The sequence below is a fragment of the Zalophus californianus genome, chromosome 2 (assembly GCF_009762305.2).
Source record: "Zalophus californianus isolate mZalCal1 chromosome 2, mZalCal1.pri.v2, whole genome shotgun sequence".
Taxonomy (NCBI): Eukaryota; Metazoa; Chordata; class Mammalia; order Carnivora; family Otariidae; genus Zalophus; species Zalophus californianus.
In genome coordinates this window covers 180810442-180833918 of record NC_045596.1, presented here as the reverse complement: position 1 = coordinate 180833918, position 23477 = coordinate 180810442, and the positions used below count along the sequence as shown (strand labels likewise).

The 23477-nt window shown below is 40.1% G+C and overlaps 1 protein-coding gene across 2 annotated transcripts in view; it reads left to right on the top strand.

Moving 5' to 3' along the window:
* MSR1 (macrophage scavenger receptor 1) overlaps positions 1–9743 on the top strand; it is a 90805-nt gene extending 81062 nt beyond the window's left edge. For both annotated transcript variants that reach the window (XM_027600370.1, XM_027600369.1), the window contains exon 10: positions 9580–9743. In XM_027600370.1, the coding sequence (XP_027456171.1) occupies positions 9580–9713 (134 nt within the window). In that variant the 3' untranslated portion in view covers positions 9714–9743. The remainder of the gene's footprint in view (positions 1–9579) is intronic.
* The last annotated feature ends 13734 nt before the right edge of the window (positions 9744–23477 follow it).

Genomic DNA, 23477 nt, shown 5'->3' with positions numbered 1-23477 from the left:
CAATTGTTAGATCTTCTTGTTGGATAGCCCCTTTAAGAATGATCTAGTGTCCTTCTGTGTCTCTAACTACAGTCTTTAGTTTAAAATCTTAATTTGTCTGATATAAGAGTAGCTACCCAGCTTTCTTTTGAGGTTTATTAGCATGGAAGATGGATCTCCAACCCTTCACTTTCAGTCTGGATGTATCTTTAGGTTCAAAATCAGTCTCTTGTAGACAGCATATGGATGGGTCCTGTCTTTTTATCCAATCTGCAACCCTGTGCCGTTTCATGGAAGCATTCAGGCCATTCACATTGAGAGTGATTATTGAAAGATATGAATTCATTGTCATCATGTTGCCTGTGAAGACCTTGTTTTTATAGATTGTCCCTGTAAATTTCTTTTCTGTATCATTCTTGGGGTCTTTCTCCTTTTATAGAACCCCCGTTAATATTTCTTGCAGGCCGGCTTAGTGGTCACATATTTTTTTCAATTTTTGCCAGTCTTGGAAGCTCTGCATCTCTCCATCCATTCTAAATGACAGCCTTGCCAGGTAAAGTATTCTTGGCTGCATGTTCTTCTCGTTTAGTACCCTGAATACGTCTTGCCAGGCCTTTCTGCCTTGGCAGGTCTCTATGGATAGGCCTGATGTTATTCTGATGTTCCTCCCTCTGTACATAAGGAATCTCTTCCCCCTAACTGCCCTTAAGATGGTTTCCTTGGTTCTAAGATTTCTGAGTTTTACCATTACATGCTGGGGCTTTGGCCTATTTTCCTTGATCTTGGGAGGGGTCCTCTCTGCTTCTAGGACACGAATGTTTGTTTCATTCCCCAGATTAGGGAAGTTCTCAGCTACAATTTGCTCAAATATATCTTCTAGTCCTCTCGCTCTCTCCACCCCCTCAGGGATTCCAATAATTCTGACATTGGAACGTTTCATGGTGTCACTTATTTCTCTGATTCTATTTTCATGGATTCTGAGTTGTTTTTCCCTGGCCTCCTCTTTTCCCTTATTGTCTATTAATTGGTCTTCTAGATCACTAATTTGTTCTTCTGCCTTGTTTACACTAGCTGTTAGATAATTTGATTAGATTGGATCTCACTGATAGCATTTTAAAGTTCTGCCAATTCAGCTTTCATTTCTGCCCATTAATTAATTTCTCCATTCTAGCTATTGTCTTCACAATTGCTACCCTGAATTCCATCTGCGACATCTTGGTTATATCTAAATCCATTTGTAAATCTGTGGCATAAGTCATAGTTTCTGAGTCCTTCCTATTTTGGGGGTTCCTCCTCCTAGCCATTCTGTTGAGGGGTGGCTGAGGGAATGTATAGAGCCCAAATTATTGACCACAACCCAAGCAAGATGCAACTGTTTTATAGAGACCTTAGGTTTGCTGGCCTGCTTTCCCAGCCTGTCTTCTGGGGGAGGGGTCTGCCACGCTGTTACTCAGGCAACCCTGTTTGGGCAGAGTTGCTCTGCCCTCTGTGGCAGGGAATGGGCTTGATGGAAACCGGTTTTTGGGGGGCTTTTTTCCTCTGGCAAGCTTTCTGCATCTCTTCCGAGAGTCAGAGCAGAAGAGATCATTTCCAACCCTCTGCCTCAGCGCAGAGAGATCGCAGTCTGTTCTTCAGTGAGCTCTCCAGGGCACACTATTTCCGTTTCTGTCTGTGCTGCTATAAACTGTGTTGTCCTAACTTGTGCGGCCCTCAGCTGCGCTTCCAGTTCTCGCCTCCAGGTCAGGACATCTCTGCCTTCTGTGCTTCTAAAACTGCCAGCCACCCACAGTTCACACAGGTGGCCCCGCCACTCCGGGTTTCCGTCCGTGGGGCTGCCCTAAAGTCGTTTCCCGTCACTACTGCTCTGGGAGTCTGTGCCCTTTCCCCAGCGTGGGAGGGTTTCACTCACTGGTGGTGTAAGATCCCCATGGCTGGCTCCCTCCCCCTTCTGTTTATCCTCCGATATCTGCCTGCAGAATCACAGCTCCTTGCTTCATACCTCGAAACCAACCACCTGCGATATTCTGTTTGTAGAGATCCAGATCTTCCTTCTTAAATCTCAGGCTGGTTTCATGGGTGTTCAGAGTGGTCTGGTAGATATCCAGCTCAATTCCGCGGTAGATATCCAGCTCATTGGAATAGGGTCCCCTACTCCTCCACCATCTTTTTCAGGTTCTCTCAAGTTTTCTTTAGATAACTGACTACTTCTCTAAGATGAGGGGCCATTTTTAGTGAGGCTGTGTATTCGAAGCACTTGGTGATTCTATACATTATATTAGAGTTTTATTATAATGAAACCACCAGGTGTGCCTGAATTGGTTTTTCCTTTCACATTTTTAAGTGCCTACTAGAGTGAATTGGAAAGACTAAGAATTTTGTAACTAAGGAAATAGATTTTTTTCCCAATAAAATAGGAATAATAACAGCAACCCATAAGATTTACTCTGAATCTTAAATGAGTTGGCATATAGAAAGCGCCCAACAAAAAGCCTGACTCCTACCATTGCTCCATACAGTGGAAGAGATCAGTGCTAGCAACAGATCCAGCTGCATAATTCCAAGCGTATTTGCCATCCTCTTTGAAAGGTGAAACAGTCAGATTAGTATTAGATTGTTTGTGACATCAGTGATGTTCCATGGGTCATGGAGTTGAATGTGATTTTTTTTTTTTTTTAGTGTTTTAACAATATTTAGAATTTTTTAAAATTCTTTTTATTATGTTCAGTTAGCCAGCATATAGTACATCATAAGTTTTTGTTGTAGTGTTCAATGATTCATTAGTTGTGTATAACACCCAGTGCTCATCACAACACATGCATTTTCTACTCTATAGAAGTGTGGCTGAAAGTGTCCCATATGGGGAATCCAACAGTGTCCCCACTCTACTCAAGACAAATCTGCTCTTGTATCAACTCTATGTAGAGTTCCACACCAAACAATTGAAGAATGATGATGAGAATTTTAAAATAATAAAGCAAGCTGAGCTGGGAGACATAATAGAACTGAGGTTATTTGTTCGGAAGAAAAAGAACCTGAGAAATAAATTTCATGATCTGCTTCATTGTATGTTGTATTTTCAGAAACAGGCTTCTATTGTAAACTGATATGGGATTAGACATGGCAAACCTTTTTTTATGTGAAGCTGTTTCAACTTCTCCTTGTTTATTCACTCCTCCACCTTAATTTATGGTTTCACTCAGGAGGAAAAGAAAAGATAATTCTGAACGCAGGATGGAGACCAAAAAGGAAACTTAGAAATATGAGTGGAGGGGTAAGGGAATGGACGAGAGAGATACATTCAGGTTTTAATTATTTGTCGTTCTCTTGGGAAAGTAAGAATCAGATCAACACTATATTATACATTATTACTGGAACTAAAACAAGAAGAAAAAAAGTTTAAATTTATACCCTTTGTGTTATTCCCTCCTTAAAGAAAAAACACAATTTTCTGGACATAGTTTTCTCCCTTCTCCCCACTTTCTTTTTTTCTTCTTCTTCTGGTTTTAAAATAGCAAGCCTGACTTACCAGAGATAATCCTTGTTAGCTTTAAGAACAATTACTTTGCAGCTGCAAGGAAAATGATTTATAGGAATAAAACTTACAGCACACTCCTTTAAATAGGTTCTTTCATTTGGATGCACCTTTTGCATACAGTGGAATGTTCTTTCTTTTTCCTGAGTAGACAAAAAAGGTTAAATTTAAGGAAGCATGGAGAGGTTTCTGGTCCTTGTCACGGCATGGGGGGGATGGGGATGGGCAGGGGGAGTGAGTCACTTTTCTCGCTATGCAGGCATTCTAGTCTCTGTCCCAGTGGCCTCCTGGTAGCAAACTTGAATGAGCTTTATCAGACTATAGTGGTCCTCCAGGCATTTGTCCCAGGTGTGTCTGAGCCTGTGTGCTAGGCAGGGAGTTGCAGTTGGACCTGGAGCAACTAGCCCATCTTCTAAGTTTACAGGATTTTGTGCTACAACTCCAAACTTAAAAGCAGAAACAAAAGAAAATTCTAAGCCTAAATATATTTTTTTATTTAATACCCCTTTCATATTTCATAATCAATTTTCTAAATGGAAATTTTTTAAAAATACAAGAATAAACTGAAGGAGATCAAAAATATAACTGTACCTCCGAACTTATCCTTCAGCGAAAGGGAGTAAAAACAATCTCAGATATAAAATATATCAATGGGTCAGAACTCAAATTCTTACAGACTGCTCCCTGTACACTGGAAGTTTTAAAATGTAGATGTTTAGACAGCGGGTGTTAAGGAACCTGATTTGGAGTCCACAGAGTTCTTAACATATCTGTTTTGTTACTTATGGTAACAAAGACAATACTAAGTATGGAATAGTATTGTTAACCAAGCGCATACTGTATAATCTCATTTGGTGCTCACAGTGCCTGTGAGAAAAGACATGAGAGCTCCAATTTGCATAGAGAAATTTCTGGAAGTAAACTTGGCAGAGCTGTCACAAAACCTGCCCAAACTTATAGAACTGTTATGGTGGTTGTAGGGGAGGGGTCAAGATTCCCTCCTTAACCTAGGTCTCCACTCAACAGAATGCCCTTCTAAGTTCTTTATCCTTAAGAATTTCATTTGTAAAGGGCTTGCTTCTTTAAAGTCTTAGAATTATAGAATTTTAAAGGTAAATGAAACCTTAGACCCACCTCCTCCTTCTGCCTATATGCTAAAACAGGGAAAATAAGTGTCTTCTCCAAACTGCTACACTAGAATTTAGAACTATAGTCTAAGTTTACCCATCCTCAATTCTGATTCCTATTCTACCTTTGATTTTAAAAAACTCACAAAAAAGATGTTTTTTTTTTTCCTCTCAAAGAGGAAGCGGTTGACAAAGCACTTCCCAATTAGAAATCTTCAAATACAGATTCAAATCACCCAGCCATGACTAGATTTAATTAAAATTCATTCAGACTTTTAACCAACAGTGGTTTTTGCTTCTTCACGTATCTATTCAGCAGCTAATCTCAAATCTCATCACTGTACCATCTTTCTGGCTCATGAATATGATCACTTTTTTTTTTCAGAAAAGTAGTGAGTTATTGAAGATCAGATTAAAAAATCTCAAATCCTTGAAATAGATATCAGTGTCTGTTATTTTTTTTAAATAGATTAAGAGGATATGATATCATTGGTCAATCATATTCTCAGGCATCACAAACCAAGCTCATGAAATTCCAGGAGTCATGGACAACACATTGATAGCTGTGTGCTTTTGGAAACACAAAATCATCAATTTGCCCTCCCCCCGGCCCCCAAATTGTAAAGAGAATTGTAGATGCATACATGGTTAGGTAGGTAGATAGATGGATGATAAATAAATAGGATTAGAAAATTAAAAAACATCTAAACTGTACACCTCAATTTTGCATAGTTTCCCATGAGCTGGAAAGATAGTTCAGAGGCAAATAAGAAGGAAAGCAGCAATGCCAAACATCCTTGAGTAATAGTTATTATGTAAAGAAATAAAAACAAATTTGTTTTTTAATCTTTGGGGTTTACATGAAAGTAAAATTTTATGAATTCTATGCTACCTTTGAATTAATTTTTAACACAGAAAACAATTTGGAATGAGATGGAAAATGCATATTAAATAAATTTTCCCTTAGGCTCAATAGTCCTGAAGGTATTAATGTAAAAATAAAAACAAATCTTGGAAAATTATTTTTATAATTCTACTTGGGCTTCTGTGTTGTCAGTGAATAGCACCAAGTTTTAAATGTCATCATGTTCTGTTCCTTGGTTGTATTCTCTGTTATTTTGAGAAAAGCATACATTTTTTTCTGAGTCTCAGTTTATTTACCTGTTACATGGAGATAATTGCCATTATTTCCCAGGGTTATTAGAAGATGTAAATTTTAAAGACCATATGTGAAAGGCCTAGGGTGTTCCCTGTGAATCTTCTCCACACCACTAAACACCAGACTTAATGAATTGCACAGCGAATTGATCCTATCCGTGTGTTCTTGGTGGAAAGGCACTGCAATAGGGGCTGGAGGTTCTAGATGCAAGTAGCAACTCTGCTGCTAATGACCTACGTGACCTCAGTTGCTGCCTCTACCTAAAACAGAAGGCTTCACCAGGAAGTCAGTTCAAGAATGAATGGATTTCGATTTTGATCACTTATGTAGGCACTCAAAAACAGATTTGTTGAATGACTGAATCTGAGAACGCAGGGGATTGCATGAATCATTGATGAAAAGCCCTGGCTCTAAGCAGACACCGGGTGGGGATACTGGTTCCATCCTGTATTAGCTACATAGCCTTGGGCCAAGTTACTTATTCTCCCCGATTTTCCCTTTCCTCAACGGTAAAATGGCACTTTGAAAGCACTTAACTTTTGAGGGTCATTTGAGGATTCAATGAGGTACCAGATCAAAAGTACTTTGAATGTTTTCAGCCGTGTCATAAATTCTTCAGAGTGGGCTTAAATGCTCATTATTATTACTACAGCTTTGGTATTCTCACATTCATGAATTTCTTTACTGCTGTTTCTAAAAATTTGTGTTCACATGTCAGCACGTTAATTGACGAAATAAAATCTATCTTCTTCTTTGCCCCTGTGGGGATGCCCCTGCTGGTGCTCCGGTCACTGGGAAGATTCTCATTCTTAATTCCCTTCTCCCGGGTTGTAAAACTTCTGCACTGCTGAGGTCTAAATCCAGTGACTTGATCTACAAAATGAGGAGTGAAAGCATCACAGTGTCCTGGTACAGAGGCCAGACAGCCAGACTGTTCTTGTGCTCCCATTATGACCAAGTCCTGCTTTAACCAAAAGTTTTATTTATGTTTGTTTGTCTACACATCTAAGAAGTACAATTTATAAATGTCCCACTGTTTGGGCTCTCTACTACATTCACGTGGGAGGAGCTTCACCATTTGTGCAATTGATTATTTGCCTATATTTTTGAGTCACCTTGTGGAGCTCCCAAAAAGTTTATATAAACTTTATTTAAAAAAGAAACAGATGGGTGCCTGGGTGGCTCAGATGGTTAAGCATCTGCCTTCGGCTCGGGTCATGATCCCAGGGTCCTGGGATCGAGTCCCGTATCGGGCTCCCTGCTCCTTGGGAAGCCTGCTTCTCCCTCTGCCTCTCTCTCTCTCTCGCTCTCTCTCTCTCTCTGTCTCTCATGAATAAATAAATAAAATCTTAAAAAAAAAAGAAACAGACATGCACAAATACACTCACTCATACAAACACAAAGACACAAAAGAGACTAGGTTATACCAAGTAAAAGCAACTTGGGAACAAAAACAGCATTCCTGTAAGGTTTCTGATTTTGAGATTATATTCCCCTAATCTTTTCCTTTTTATTTGCCTTAACATTTCAAGCCAAAAAGGGCTCAATACTGTTATAAACATTTCAAAAAAAAAAATACTTGAGCTGTCCGGGTTACTACTTTTATAATTGATCAGCCTGGGAAAACCTTTCTTTTCTAATAGAAACATTGTTTGGACACGAATGATTTAATTACTATTATATGAAATGAACAATACAAAGTTCCTAATTACCTTGGTCACATAAACCTAAATATAATTTTGTCCCATGTTTGGATATTTCTAGTAAAGGAACAAATCATTAAAGATTAAGTGAATACAGTATTTTAGAGGTGGAAATACAAATTTCCTATCTAAGAGTAAATCAAAACATGAGTCTTCAAAGAAAATCTCTCCACAGACATCCTATTAACTGTCCTTCTGGTTTACAGATTTTTTTTTCTTTAATCCAACTTCCACATTTCTGTCAGACCTATATTTTCTAAAATATAGCTCTGATGACATCATTTCTTTTGTGACATAATATAAAATTCTGAATATTGTAAAACATGGCCCTGACTTTATATCCAGCCTTCCCAATGAGTCCTTCTCCACTCATTAATGTACTTTGCGTTTTAGATGCCAGGATACCATTGACTGTTATAATACATCAAGCCTTTTCATGCTGCCCCCACTATATGGAATAACTTCTTTTTTATACATGGAAAACCTCTGTCCATTTTCTAAGGTTAGGCCAAATGTTGTCCACATAGTGGTTATAAAATTCCCAGTATTTGTAATTTTTCCATATATGCACATACTACTATATAATTATGCACATTGTCAGCCATGTACATAAACTCTTGCTTATTGAACTCACAGAATATTTGAAAAATCAGCAAGAGTAATGTCATTATATATATGCCATTATAGATGCCTCTTTGGAAAAAAAAGTCTTCATCTAACACTGTTTCATAGCTACACAGGGTCTGTTTGTGAGCTGAAGTTATTTCTAAATAGGTTTTCTATAGCTCTGTGACCAAAAGAGAACCTTTCAACATCATATTGATCCAAATTGAAGAAATGTATTATTATGCTGACAGGATTAAGATATTTATTTACCATCCACCAGTCTTGCTAAGGGGTTTCTTGAAGTTTAGCTGCTAAATCATCTGTTTCCTGATGGCATGAAATGTTCTTGAAAACTCATCAGGAGGTTTGCATGATATATATTAAACAAAACCCAATGCAATCTTTCATTTAGAAGTTTTTCAAAGGTTCCATTTCTGTCTTAAGTGTAAAATAAAGGGGAACTTTTATATATGATACATGCAGAAAATCTTCAGAGAATACCAGAAAAATATTTCCAAATATTATTTTTTTTAAAGATTTTATTTATTTATTTGACAGAGAGCGAGAGAGGGAACACAAGCAGGGGGGACTGGGAGAGGGAGAAGCGGGGCTTGATCCCAGGACCCCGGGATCATGACCTGAGCTGAAGGCAGACGCTTAACGACTGTGCCACCCAGGCACCCCTCCACACATTATTTTTAAAATGAACTCTTTTTGGCATGCATGGATGCCTTTCAGAAAGCACTTGTTTTCGTATTCATTGATAAAATAATGTCCTTATCTTGAGAGTGGCAGTTAAGTCTGTGTATTTAATTGGCTAAATATCTCCCAGGTAGCCTACTGCTGACAGCCATTTTCCCTTCTAATGCGTCTGAGGAAGAGTTCAAGATAAGAGAGTATTAGCTCTGCCATTTTGTTGTTGTCTGCCTGTGCTTGCAATTAATAATCCATGGTCTTCTTTCAGGATAGTTTGTAAGTCCTTTGCTGATTGTATTAGTCTTAGTTTAATTAAAAATAGATAACATATCTAGTAAACCAGGCACATGTAAATGGCAAAATCCCAGAAGCTAAGGAAAGAACTCCAGTATATCGTAACGTTGCAGAGAATGCCTGGTGCAGATGCCTTCAGACCATCAGGTCACGGCATATATTTATGATCAGTAAAGCTTATTTCCTTTATTTCTAAAAACAAAACCAGTCTGTTAAAACCGATCAGTCTTTTATCTATGATTGCACTGAGCTGAGTATGTATCTTTGTTATAGCTCTTATCACTTTGTACTTTAGTAGTTTACACATTGACAGAATATAAAGTTTTCTGGGGCAGGAGATTAATTTTTGAATCCTAACAGAAAGCACAGAACCTGTATATAATGATCGATACTTTGTTGTTAAATTAAATTAATGGTTTTATCCCACTCAAATATAAACCCTAAAGTCAGACTTACTAACGCATTTGTATCTGATTTTTGCAGGTACTGGTCCAATTTGGCTGAATGAAGTATTTTGTTTTGGGAGAGAATCATCTATCGAAGACTGTAAAATTAGACAATGGGGTGTGAGAGGCTGTTCACACGCTGAAGATGCTGGAGTCACTTGTACTTCATAATATATCATATTTTCTTTCACCTTTATGAAATCATTGTTGCAAAATGATTTTATTATTTCGCTCCATTGAAATCAGTTCAGTGAATATTTAAGAGATTAGGAATCTTGTCTAAAGAAAAGGAATATTTTGGGGTGCCTGGGTGGCTCAGTCGTTAAGCGTCTGCCTTTGGCTCAGGTCATGGTCCCAGGGTCCTAGGATCGAGCCCCACATTGGGCTCCCTGCTCTGTGGGAAGCCTGTTTCTCCCTCTCCCACTCCCCCTGCTTGTGTTCCCTCTCTCACTGTGTCTCTCTGTCAAATAAATAAATAAAATCTTTTTAAAAAAATAAAAAAAATAAAGAAAAGGAATATTTTAAAATCACTGGATAAACATATTGAACACCTTCATGCTTGCTATATATCTATATTTGAACCATTTCAACTTCCTTGGTTTCTAAATGGGACTTCTAATATGACATACATCAAATGGAATATTCCAAAGTTTAAGGCTTCTAGATTACAAATACCAAGGATAATGGAAACACCTTCCAATCATGGACTTCAATTGAGCTCTTCACAGGATGACAGTTTTTGTCATTTTTGTCTTTGTAATCTAATTGATTTTAATTTAATTACTTTCTTAATAATGAGAGGACTGGGAAGAGTTGAGTTTTTTTGTGCCAAGTTTGCAAAATCTCTAACCATACATTTTTGAGGAAACATTTTATCCTGGCCATCAAAATCTCTGAATGCGCAATAACTTGGCTGTTAGGTAGCAAGGTTTATGATATATTCTGGGATGATGAAAAACTTAGGTTTCACATGGTCAGTAATAATATGATGATTAAGAAAAACAACATGGTTATTTTACATGGTCATGTATTGACAGTTTTTGTTTGTTTCTTTTTACTGAACCTTAAGTTAGAAAAAGCAGTGCATCTGAGAAAAGGCACAGGCCCCCCATCACTATATGCATCTTGATAATTGGTGGATCAAAAATGTCCTTTCAACATGGAGCTCAGTTTGATGTGCATTTTAAATTAAGTTGAATATTTATCATCATTCTAGGACACTGTTTAAAATGTAAATACATTTTTAAATGTAAATTGCTCCACTTTAAATAACAGCATGCAAATATCTTGAGCATAGAAGCTAGTTTCAACTACGCTTCTTTGAAGTCTTTCATGAAGTCCATCAACAATTACAACCAGAAAGAGACAAAGAAAGAGACAGAGAGATATTTGTAGCCCTCAAGGGTCAGTGACCCTGAGCATGCCAAAACAGTACCTTACCAATGGTCAGCCCATCACCAGGGTATATCTTAGAGTGTGGAAGGTCAGCTGGAACCCAGTGCCTGTCCCCAGCTGTCTATGTATACAGGCAGAAAGACCAGTGATTACTACTGGAGCCCAATCAAATATAAATCTAGGTTAGAGAAGAATATACTTTTGAAGTTTCCTAAGCCCCCAACCCAGAGGGGCATGTGATTAGAAAGTAGTACTAGTCTAGGGGCGCCTGGGTGGCTCAGTTGGTTAAGCGACTGCCTTCGGCTCAGGTCATGATCCCAGAGTCCCGGGATCGAGTCCCACATCAGGCTCCCTGCTCAGCAGGGAGTCTTCTTCTCCCTCTGACCCTACCATCTCATGTGCTCTCTCTCTCTCTCTCTCATTCTCAAAAAAAAAAAAAAAAAGAAAGTAGTACTAGTCTAGAATGGCTCTACTCTTCTTTCTTTAATGGTGATAAGCAAAAAAATGGGCTTATGCATTTCTTTCAACTCCTGAAGTCTCACTTCACAAATAGTAACCCAAGAGTAGATTCCCTGCCTCTTACTTGCAAAAGCAAAAATGTTCTCTTGGAATTGGAACTATTGGAAATGGCCTCCTGAAAATGCTCTTTTATCATGTTACATTCTTCTACTTGTTAAGTACTTGTCTTCTACTTTTCTCCAATGTAATTTTGTGACTAAGAGAATAGACTCACAATCTGAACAAACTGTCTCTAAACCCTAGCTCTACATTCAGCTGGTTATTAATTCCTTGGGCTCAACTGCACTGTCTAGGTATTTCCTTTATATGGTAAAGAAGACAGTATTAAAGAATCCTTTGCAGGGACACCTGGGTAACTCAGTTGGTTAAGTGTCTGCCTTCAGCTCGGGTCATGGTCCCAGGGTCCTGGGATCGAGTCCTGCATTGGGCTCCTTGCTCAGCAGGGAGCCTGATTCTCCCTCTGCCTCTGCCTGCCACTCCCCCGGCTTGTATTCACTTACTCTCTCTCTCTCTCTCTCTGTCTCTGACAAATAAATAAATTCTTTAAAAAAAGAAAAAGAAAAAGAATCCTTTGCATATCAGCCTATTTGAGATGTCTAGGATCAGTGCCTATGGGCTGCACATGCTGTATTGATGTAGGCTATATGGGTACTGGTTTTCCACCTAAATCTAGACATTTGTGTCTTTAAAACCAATAAAGTCCTTTTTGTAATTGATTTACTGTACTAAACTCAAGCTAGTCTAGAAAAGAGCTTAACTGTGCCACTATATTTGGGAGCTTTCCTTTGGAATGGTGAATGACATTAACTCCTTCAAGAAGCAGTGATCTGGGGAAGGATGGACAGGAGGGAGGGAGGAAAGGAGATAAGAAGGGAAAGAGGGAAGAAAAAAAGAAAGACCACCTGACCAGAATCATTGCATTCCATTTATCTAGCCGTCTAGCATCAAAATAAATGCAGCGTGCATTAAAATAAATTTAAAAAGGGGGGGGAGGTAGAAAATAAGAATATCAGTTGATATTTGAGAACCAAACATATTTCCCCTCAGTTGTCTGAATAATTTCAAGTAAAAACTTCCATTTTTTCCACAAATTATGAACCATGGTAGTCTGTACTCAAAATGTTCACTTGAGGCATATGCCTATTACAAATCATATAGTAATGCTTGTGATTAAGAGGGAAATGAAACATTTGCAGCCTCAGTCATGTATGTGTGCTCAGGACTGCAGTGATGCTCACGCCTAAACCAATCACTGGCAAGAGATACAAACTTACCATCATCGGATTAGAATAATAAGAATTATTCACGCTCCAGAGTTGGAAAAGCTCAAGGTTCACGAAAGCTCAAGGGCCCTTCGTCACTAAATGAAATCAAGGTTCTGGCAGAGAACGGGAACAAGTGAACAGTTAACTGTTTCCACAGAAAGTATATTTAGGAGATGCTTATGTTGAGATATTTTTTAATACATTGAAATGGAATGTAGGAATTTTAGGAATATGTGTTTGGCACTAGATATAGTTTTTTATCAAGCGTATAACTGCAATATAGCCTGACTTTTTGAAGTCTGCTTTTTCTTTAGTGAAGGTTAGGGGACAGATTTTTACATGGTTTTCTTTAATCAAATCGATCTTCTTGTCACATCACAAAATGGAACACTATTCCTTTTCATTTTTATCAGCTCTTTTGTTTTTACAGAGTACTCTAGGTTTCGAATTTTATTTATATCATTTGAAAAAGTTATCTTTACACTTGTAATATCTGTTAACAAAGGACTTGCTTTAGGTATATGTTATTATTTAGTATATTTACTGAAACAAAAATAAAAATTAGGGAGCATGACGTCAGCAAAATGGTGGAACAGGCAGTTCCGCGAGCTCACTGCCCACAGAAACATTGTGAAACAAGTACAAACTGTCAGAACCAACCTCCTCAGCACTCTGGAAAACAGTCATTTTCTAGCCACTGAGCAAATGCTGAGTCAAGAGAAGGGCAACTTCCAAATAGCAGGGAAGTTTTGTCGCATTTTTACTCACCCTTGTCCTAAGCCACTCCTGGATTTGATCTTGAGAAAGCCACAGCTGAGGTTCCTTGTCTGGGACCGTGGTCCCCAATTCCAGAGAGACGCAGAGCAAACGTGCTTTGCAAATGCTTGCGTGGGTCAGTTCTTACTCCTGTGAGGCTTCCCTGAAGGACTGATGCAAGCTTGCACTCAACCCTGTTGTGCCTAACTAACCTGGAACTCAAGCTGGAAAAGCAGCAAAAACTCTGCAAACTGAATTAACGACCCCTACATGCCGGGGGCCAAAGGTTACAGCTGAGACATACCGTAGACTGCACAAGGCCAGTGAAAGCGGGGCAGAGTTCTTCCACACTTTTGAAAAAGCCATGTATGTGTACAGAGGCCTGCAGAAAACTCTGCGCGTGCCCAAAGCAAGATACATGCGCATCTGCAAAGACCAGGACAGGTGGCTTTTGTTGCTGTTGTTAGTGTTTTTTGTTTGGTTATGGGTTTTTTGACGGGGGGGCTTTTTTTTGGTTTCTAGTTCCTGGCGTTCAAAAACACTAGTGGGACACATGCTAAGCAACAGAGACTTCAGTGACCTCCCACAACAAAAGACACGCGGTCTTTGCAAAATTAGTTCAGGGAAGTAACCAAGCAAATAGACTACCACAGCCTTCAAGGAAGAAAAACAGAACAAACCGTAGAGAAGAGGGGCAGAATCTGCCTTTCGGGATTACCACATGAAGAGTCAAAGATCCAGTGTTCAACAACAACCAAAAATCACAAGGCATACAAAGAAATAGGAAAGTAACCCCCTAAAAAGAACAAAATAAACTGACAGAAAATGGTCCCTGAGGAAGTCCAGGGTTGGACGTACTCAACAAAGTAAAACAACTGATTTTTTAAAAAAGACGAAGAACTCAGGGCCATCAGAAATAATGTATTAAAATGAGAATACCAATAATAATATAGAAATTACAAAACAAGAAAAAAGAGCCAAACAGAAACATTGGATCTAAAATGTACAGTCACCGGGTGCCTGGGTGGCTCAGTTGGTTGGGCAACTGCCTTGGGCTCAGGTCATGATCCTGGAGTCCCGGGATCGAGTCCCACATCGGGCTCCCTGCTCAGCGGGGAGTCTGCTTCTCCCTCTGACCCTCTGACCCTCTTCCCTCTTGTGCTCTCTCTCATTCTCTCTCTCTCTCAAATAAATAAACTCTTTAAAAATAATGTACTATTACCAATGTGAAAAAATCACTAGAAGAGTTTAGCAGCAGATACGAACAAGCAAAAGAATCAGGTAATTTATCATGTTTTTTTAAGATTTTTTATTTTTTATTAGAGAGAGAGTACAAGCAGGGGGAGTGGCAGGCAGAGGGAGAAGCAGGCTCCCCGCCTGGCAGGGAGTCCAACGTGGGACTCGATATCATGACCCCGGGATCCTGACCTGAGCTGAAGGCAGACGCTTAACCATCTGAGCCACCCGGGCACCCGGAAATCAGGTAATTTAAGGAGGACAATTGAACTTACTGAATCTGAGACACAGAAAGAAACAAAAATGAGGAAAAGTAAAAAGAGCCTAAGGTACCTGTGGGACGTCATCCACTGAGCCAAACTATATGCATTGTAGAGTCCCAGAAATACACATACACACACACAGAGAGAGAGAGAGAGAGAGAGAGAGAGAGAGAGAGAGGAGGAAAAGCATTTACACTAGGACTACGTTTTCCAGAATTCTCTTTCCTACATTGTTCTGGCTCATTATGGACCACACAAGACATTTTGCATGGGAGTTTAGCCGTAGCCACAGTTCATGTTCAGAAAGTCACTTCAGGGACAGCAGGGCCCAATACGTCTACACAGCTCGTCACTGCTCTGCTGGTTCACCAGCTTTGCAGGACAGCAGAACCTGGAGCTCCTAGAATTCCCTCTGGAGCCTCCTTCGGTTTCTCTCACTCCTGAACCAGGTACACGGTTAGCTCCTTGAGGAACTCGCCACCTTCTCCAGCAGGCCACCTGGGCCATCAAGTTGAAGGCAATGAGGAGGAAATGCAGGCTCCAGCTCATCCGCGTGGGTTTCCGTTCTCTCTCCATTTGTGTGCAACCTCCCTTCTCAACTGCTGAGCCCGCTGACTTCGGAGCACACAGCACCAGGCACTAGAACAGGAGACTTGCACAGACTACTTGACCAGCAACCCCAATCCACTATTGCATAAGACCAAATCCCTTAAAGGGAGAAAAGCAAGAGTAGCTCTGGATTTTGAACCACTGGCCTGGGGCACAGAAATGGACAGAAGAATAAGGGTATTTAATAATTGCAGTCGTGGGCTTGATATTTAGAGTCTCTTCCAGTTCATGAGGCATCTAAGTAAAAACTGAAATTATTTTTAATTACTTTGGCTGCGGAACTGTGCTTTCTAGAGGCAACGCTCTCTGAGACGGAAACACATGAACACAGGTTTTAACAGTTACATAAAGTATCAAACTTTTGTGCTGTAGGTTTTTCTACAAAAATGTGAACTGCACCAAGAATTTTAAAAAGGGGATTTACTATATTACTTTAATAACTCTGAAATTGAATGTGACCCTTAAAGCTCTTTGGGGTTCGCTGAATGAAAAACTTTAGAATTCCATGCCTAGAGGAGTTTTAGGTGAGGGAGAAAAACAAGACTGAAATACATTTGCTAATCATCCATTATGAACCTCCCCGGGGCCGTTAAGTTCACCCAAACCTGTAAAACATTGCAGTTTTTTCAGAAAACATCTCTGATGCTTCATGCTTGCAACACTACCCTAAAAAGGCTGATAAAATTACTGACATAAACCGATTTTTTTCTTTTGTCAAATCGCATAGAATTGTCCCACTCTAAGGGTTCTGTGGAAGAATAAATTGAAAACAGCTCTTCTGAATAAGCGCCTGTTAGAGAAATCAGGACTGCTATCTTTTAGAGACTTGATATGTCCTATATCCAAGTCAGCTGCCAGAGTGATTGGGCATAAAAAGGATAACCTGAGAGGGTTTAGAGCAAAAAAAAGAGGGAAAGAAGGAAGGAGGGAAGGAAAGAGATACGAGGAACAGCAAATTTGTTCATCATCTCTTCATCCTATGATGAAAATTTTGAATGAGGTAGGTCGGTTTGTGATATTTTTAAACATCTTATGCTAAAGAAATGAGGTAACAAATGAGTTGGGGGGAAAAAAGCGTTGCGGAACTACAGTAATCTACAATTATTTTTATCTTAGCATTCAAGTTCTGAATTGAATTCCTACTCAAAAACACTTTCATTCCACATTGCCGTAGTGAGGGAATCCAGAACTTTAAGGGAACAACTTTACCACAAAAATTTCCTACCAGTGACTGTGTACTCGAATTATATTTGGGGGAGATATCCACCCATAAACTTGACGTATGCTCACATAGAGGCACCAGAAAGGCATTTATTGTTGTGTTTTTTGTTTTAAAATAGAATTACAATGTTACTTTCTTTGTTATTGAGAAAAATTATGTCACATTAAGATAAAACACAAAGGCATAACATTCTCTGTGGCTTACGCTCTTCTTGTAGAAATGGACTTAATTATTTGCCACGTGCCTTCCACGTGAATAAGGAGGCTTTGTCATTTCAGGAAAAAGGCTGATATTTATTGGGAAGCCATAGGATGTGGTCAGTAGAGCGGCCCAGAGGAGGAAGACCCCCCTTTCTCTCCCGGCTCTGCCTTGTGCTCTCAGCACGTTCTTTAGGGAAGTCACCGAGCCTCTAGTCCTCACACCCGAGCACAGGAAGTGGGACTGATTCTATGTGACTGCTCTAACTCAGGGTATGCTTGCGAGGACCAGATGTGAACGTGAATTACTGACAGGTCAGAAGTGACTCATTTTCAGGCAGTGCTCCTATTTACTAGCCTCCCCACATCCAATGGTATTAAAAAAAAAGTAAAGAAATTGAATTACTTTGAAGTTGGTATTGTTTGCAAGACTTTCCTTTTCATTTTGATGTGACTCTGAGACCCCCCACACATCATGGCTTCATTGGAGTGAAAGCTCTGAGAATGCCCTGTAAATAGAATAGAGAGTTCACTGTGTATCTAGAACTTCTCATTCACTCAGTTGTTTAGGGAGGACGAAATGCTGTGTGAATCAGCTTAGTCTAATTTAGTGAAGGAATTATAAATTGAAAAACACATAAAACAGTAAGGGGACATTTCCAAGGCCTCCTGGGGGTACTTGGCTTGCCTGGTGGAGACACTCAGCTCTTGACATCCACAGGAGTCCTGAGAAAGAAAAAAAGGGGAGAGAAAGAGGAATTTTCACAGACTGATCCTAAGCGGAGCCCTATCAGAAATCCCAGACTGAGAAGCATTGGCCAAAATACTCGCAGATGAATCTGCTTCCTCTGCCTTCCGAAGTTTTCAGCCCTTTCCTGAGTAATCCCTTTTTTTCTCTTTACATCGTTCTTTCCCATCTCCCGTTTCTTTACCTCCCCTCCCCCTCCAGAAAAGGCTTGGGGTTTAATTTAAAAGCTGTTAGACTAAAACCGGCCCGTCCTCAAGATCACCTGCCAAGGTCTTAATTCAAACCACTTACTCATTGTCAGTGAGCCAGCATCTGACCCAGCACAGGCTCACCCCGGGAGGGCTGTGGAAAGTTACAGAGAAGTAACAAAAAGCGGAAGGGAAGAACTTGAGCCCTTCTTAAGGAAGTGGTTATGATCTGAAAGGAGGAAAAATGTGGTTTGCCACAGAGGAGATTGTATAAGCAGGGCCACAACTAAAATTTGACCAACCTGAGGAGAACACGAGGAGCTGAAAGCCAATTACTCCAAGAACAAAAACTCCAACTCAGGAGATTTTAATTGCACTTAAGAGGCATCTGGGAACCACTGCAAAGTCATGGAAAGGGAAATGATTTCTAAGGACGATCATGGCTAGAAGAAAAGCTGGTTCTCTGCAGGCTTGAGGGACTGGTGGTACATAACACCAGGCATCCGTTAGCTCGATTATGGGCTTATTTAAACTGAAACTGATAATCCTCTCTATTCCTCCACAGATTTAAAGCACGTCGGTAAATCTGGATTAGAGCCTCCCGATGCCCCTGTTGATTAATTAGCATGAAATTAAGCAAGCCAATGGCACTTTCTATGATTAACATTTTTTTTTCGTCTTCAAAATAATACATTTATACCTTGACTCCTATTGTGGTGTCATTGTTATGATAAAATTAGAATCTGATATGAAAATCTGTGGAAGTTGCACAGCCTAACATTTTTTTTAAAGATTTTATTTATTTATTTATTTGACAGGGAGAGAACACAAGCAAAGGGAAAGGGAGAGGGAGAACGCAGGCTTCCCACTGAGCAGGGAGCCCGATGCGGGCCTCGATCCCAGGACCCTGGGATCATGACCTGAGCCGAAGGCAGATGCTTAACTGACTGGGCCACCCAGGCGCCCCACAGCCTAACATTTAAAATTAGCATTGTTATTACTGCTGTCCAGGAAGAGAAGGTGAGAGAGAAGCAGAGAAAACTTGTCTCTATTTCATACTCAAGGCATGAGTCTAGCTTGGTATAATTCTGAGTATAGAATTGTGTGTATAGGATAAATTTTTAATAGATGATAATACAAGTTTCTTAGTGGTTCTGATTAATCATTGTGGCATAATTACCTTGCTTTATTGTATAATTCATGTTATGACATTACCAGGTGCTGGCCTCGTTAGTAATAGAGATGCTGCTTTAATTTCCATATTTTTCTTAAAAGGCTTAAGCAAGGCCCACCTTGGCCTATTAAAGGCACAGTTTTGTGTGGAAAGTTTTAGGGAAAGAATTTTTGGCACAGACTGCCATCTCTGATTCCTCTCTCACTTACAGTTACCTCCTGTTGTTTGGGTCTCCTGGCCAGTTGTGAGTTTGGAGCTGCTTCCACCAGATAGGGATTTAAACTCTGTAAACCTCAATCCATGAGCATCAATTGTCTCACCTGTGTATATGCAGATAATACAAGTACTTACAGACTTCTGGTTAAAATCCATAAAATAAGGTGAGAGGACTTGAGGATGACTTTTAAAGGTTGGTATTATGTAAGAAATCACTTAGAAAGACGAGTTTCTCAACAACAAAATAGTGAAGGGGACTTTATTAAAACCTTTACTAACAAGGCTGATGGACAGAGATCTGTACTATATACCCACTTTAGTGTGTGGTGAAATTCTGGCTTCTCCGCTCTAGAGTCTTAAAAAATACGCTTTCAGGACATGAAAGTACGTAGTTGTATGCTAATTTAAGGAATTCGTCATTTTGAAGGATTACAAATGTGTTTTTATGGTGATCAGAAGTTCTTTATGATCTGGATATGTATTATTTTCATACCAGTTCCATATTGAATTACAAAGTTGGAAGATAAAGCTTGTAGAGAATCTCTTTTTGCTCTAATGTTCTTGGAACCGGGACGTCTTTTAAAACTATATGCTTTATTTATTTTAAAAAAGATTTTTTTTATTTGACAGAGACAGCGAGAGAGGGAACACAAGCGGGGGGGGGCGGGGGAGAGGGAGAAACAGGCTTAACCAACTGAGCCACCCAGGTGCCCCAAAACTTTATGCTTTAAATTTACATTAAATGGATTGATTTCCCTCTCTACCAGCAGAGGGAGACCTAGGTCCGTCCCTCCCAGTCTTTCCAGGAAATTTACTGGAGTGAAAACCAGAAGTAAGGCTTCACCTGTTCAACCCAGGGTTCCCTGGCCTGCTTTCTCTGAGTTCGTTAAATTTCGGATTCATTTTGGTGTTCCAAGAGTACAATTCTTTTCCTTCTTTGCCTCATTATGGACACCATTTGAATGCCATCATGCCCAAAATATCACACAGAGCCTGAGATTTCAAAGAAACAGGGACGATTCCCAATAAGCATCCCTGTTGAAGTCCCTTGCCACTGGGAATGTCTACTTGGTTGACCTTACTTCCCCTTTGCTTCTCAGATACCTACCTCTTGCTCTTTCTTCTTAGGCTCTCACATGGTGCCCGAAGCCTATTATTGCTTGTGTATCGCAGATCATTTTATTTCATCCTTTTTTCACTATGTCCCTTGCCAAGGAGTCTTACTTTTCTTTAAATCTACTGACCAACATTTACCCAATAGTTACTCTCTGTGAGAGGATCTGTTGTGAGCTGCTCATCTTAGTTTAGTTTTGAAGAGAGAACACCACCAAACATTTATTAAGAACTCAAAACAGGCAAGAATTTATCTGGGTTCTGTGAGGAAAACAAAAATGAGTAAAATACAACTGTTAAACAAGAGATGGACAGGAAAAATCACGATGGTTCTAGATCTAGGAGTTTATTATTCGTAATCTGCAGAAGGCTTTAGCAAATAGGCTCTGTTGCTTAATCATTCGGTCTGGGTAGTTGTTGAAAGAAGGCTGAACGCATGTTAGAAACCCACTCGATCAACAGGTGTGATATCAAATTATAAGTGAGGCCCTAATCCTGGTACGAAGGCTTCCCGGGACCTTGCTGGGGGTCTATGATCCCAGTTAGTCCCTGCCAACAACGTCTCTGTCTCAGTCCAGTGGGAGCCTCTGGGCCAGTAAACCTGAATGTTCCGCTGCTTGTGTCAACCTCCGCTATCCTGATCTCTGGTATTGTAACGGATTATTTGGACCCCAGTGGAATATCTGTCCCCTTTATCGTAGCATGCAAAAGGGATGGAGCTCTCTTCACCCACTCCATCACTCTCGTTCACCAAACTCCTTGATCCTGCGGCAGTAGCTCTTCAGCTATCATTTGAAAGTAGTTCAACTCTTTTATCACTTTATTCTACTGGTAATGTAATACATAATATTACAGCCCGGTGCTTCTGAACAATACTCCATTTACAAGATAATGTGAATAACTACTAGTTCAAGCACGGAATTGTTAATAGACCATAGAAAGGTATTTGTATCACTCATTGCTTTCCTATCATACCCTTTAAGCCCTGCGTTAATGTCTCTATGTGGTGGTAATTTAATTTTTGAGCTTTAAGGTAAGTCTTTAAATGACTTGAGCATCTGCTTAACTGAAGAGCCATAACCTTTCCTGAGTGTTGGTGCTCGGCCCTATTTAACTGGGCTCTCTGAATACTTTGTGACTTCTCACAGCACATTTGCGCAAATTAAAGCTAACGGAAAAAAAATTACGACTTAAATAGTAGACGACTGTAAATATAACAACTTTGTTATAAAACTTTCTCTAGCAGACTGTTCTCTCAAATAATAATGGCATCTCGGAATCGATTGCTTTCGTCGAATGGAAATGGCTATGTAGAAGACACTGGAAATAAATAGAAATGTAAAAGAAAACGATTTCCTAGAATTTGCAATTTCTGAGCATTTATCAGGAAGGCAGCGTAGCAGAAGGAGGTGAAGAATGACACCCCCTTCAAGCCGGGGCTGAATGAAACCTAAGGTGGGCCTGGCTGTTGAGTGAGCTTTGTCAAGGTTCAGGCACACACTTTGCTCTTGGATATCTGAAATGATGCAGTGGATGGCCCAGCCTGCAGAGGGAACACAGAAATAGGGAATTTGAGTGCTTGGAAGGAACACAGCATCCAAAGTGCAGGAAACCTGGCTTCAGATCCAGACTCTGCATTTCACGAGTTGACAACTCATGTAGCCTTAGGCAAGTCATTCAGCCTTCCATAGACTCACTGGTCTTATCTCTCATAGTGATGTCATAATAATTATAAAGAACCATGGAAATCTTCTACCTCATTGGACACTTCACTAAGTGTGGTGCGTTGTACTCTGGTTCAGGGCAGCAGACCAGATGTCAGCCTCTTTGGTCCTAAATAATAGAATTGAGGCTTCCAGACCAAAGGTGAAACAGGGAGGGGCATAGCAAGAGAACAGGGTCTATGAAACCTCAAACTGATATTAACAATGGAATGAAACAAAGGACTCTGGGCCACCTCGGAGCCTGCAAAGTTGGGGCAGAACCCAAGTGGGATGAGCTAGATCACCCCAAGGGCGGTGAGCAATTGGGGTCATTGCATTCAGCCTTGGGACATGATTAGCTGCTGAGGTCTGCAGTAAGGATTGTGAGCACAATACCCCACAGGAGCCAAGGAGTTGGCACTGCTGCGCTGTCCCTTCCTGACCTAACCAAGGCAGTAATTACATTCTAAGAGATTTTTCTATTCTTCTTCCTGGAGGTTGTTCCAGAACAGCCTGTCTCGAGGTGAGATTCTATTCAAACTAAAGGCTGTTTTGTCAGCAAAAAGAGATTACTCGCTCTTGGCTTCCCTTAGAGATTTATGAATAAACTCCTCCGGTATTTCCCTACCAAGCCCTTGGACAATGGTCTTCATTACTTCAGGGTTAGTTGCTAGGCAGTTTCTCTTAGGTTGTGTTTCCTGCAATAGCTTCTTGTCTAGACAGTTTGGTATTGCTGAAGTACCATGTCCAGAATCTCAGAAGTTATCCATAGGATCTGCCTCACTGTGATAGCCTCCAAAAACAGAGGCTGATATGTTGAAAAGCCAAGAGACCAGGACTAAAACTAGATTTTTGATTCCAGGTTTACACAACCAGGTCTGTATGCCACTCCTGAGCTCAGCTGCTGTGTGATTCTACCCCAATGGTTCCTTAGCCTCTTTCTGCAGGTGGGACTCAGGAATCCTGCCCTTTGCCCTTTATTTTCCCCACAACCTAAATCCTCGCTAAGTGAGGGTGGTGGAAGACTAGAAGTGTGCTTCTGCTTCAGTAGATCCTCAGAGATTCTGGCCTAGCGTGGTTGTAACAGTCACTCTTTCTACTGCTTTTCACACCTTTTCGGTAGACAATAGCATGAATTAGGCAAGTCCTCAAAGGTATATGCTGGTCCCTATGTTCAACCTCTCTACCCCAATAGCAATCAAAAGTATGATTTCTTAACCTTAAGTATTTATGAAAAATCTCATAAAAATCTGATTACATTGGAAGAAAATTACAAAACTCTTTGAAAGGCATTGTTTTTGTTTTGTGTTTTGTTTGGGTGCTCCAAGAGG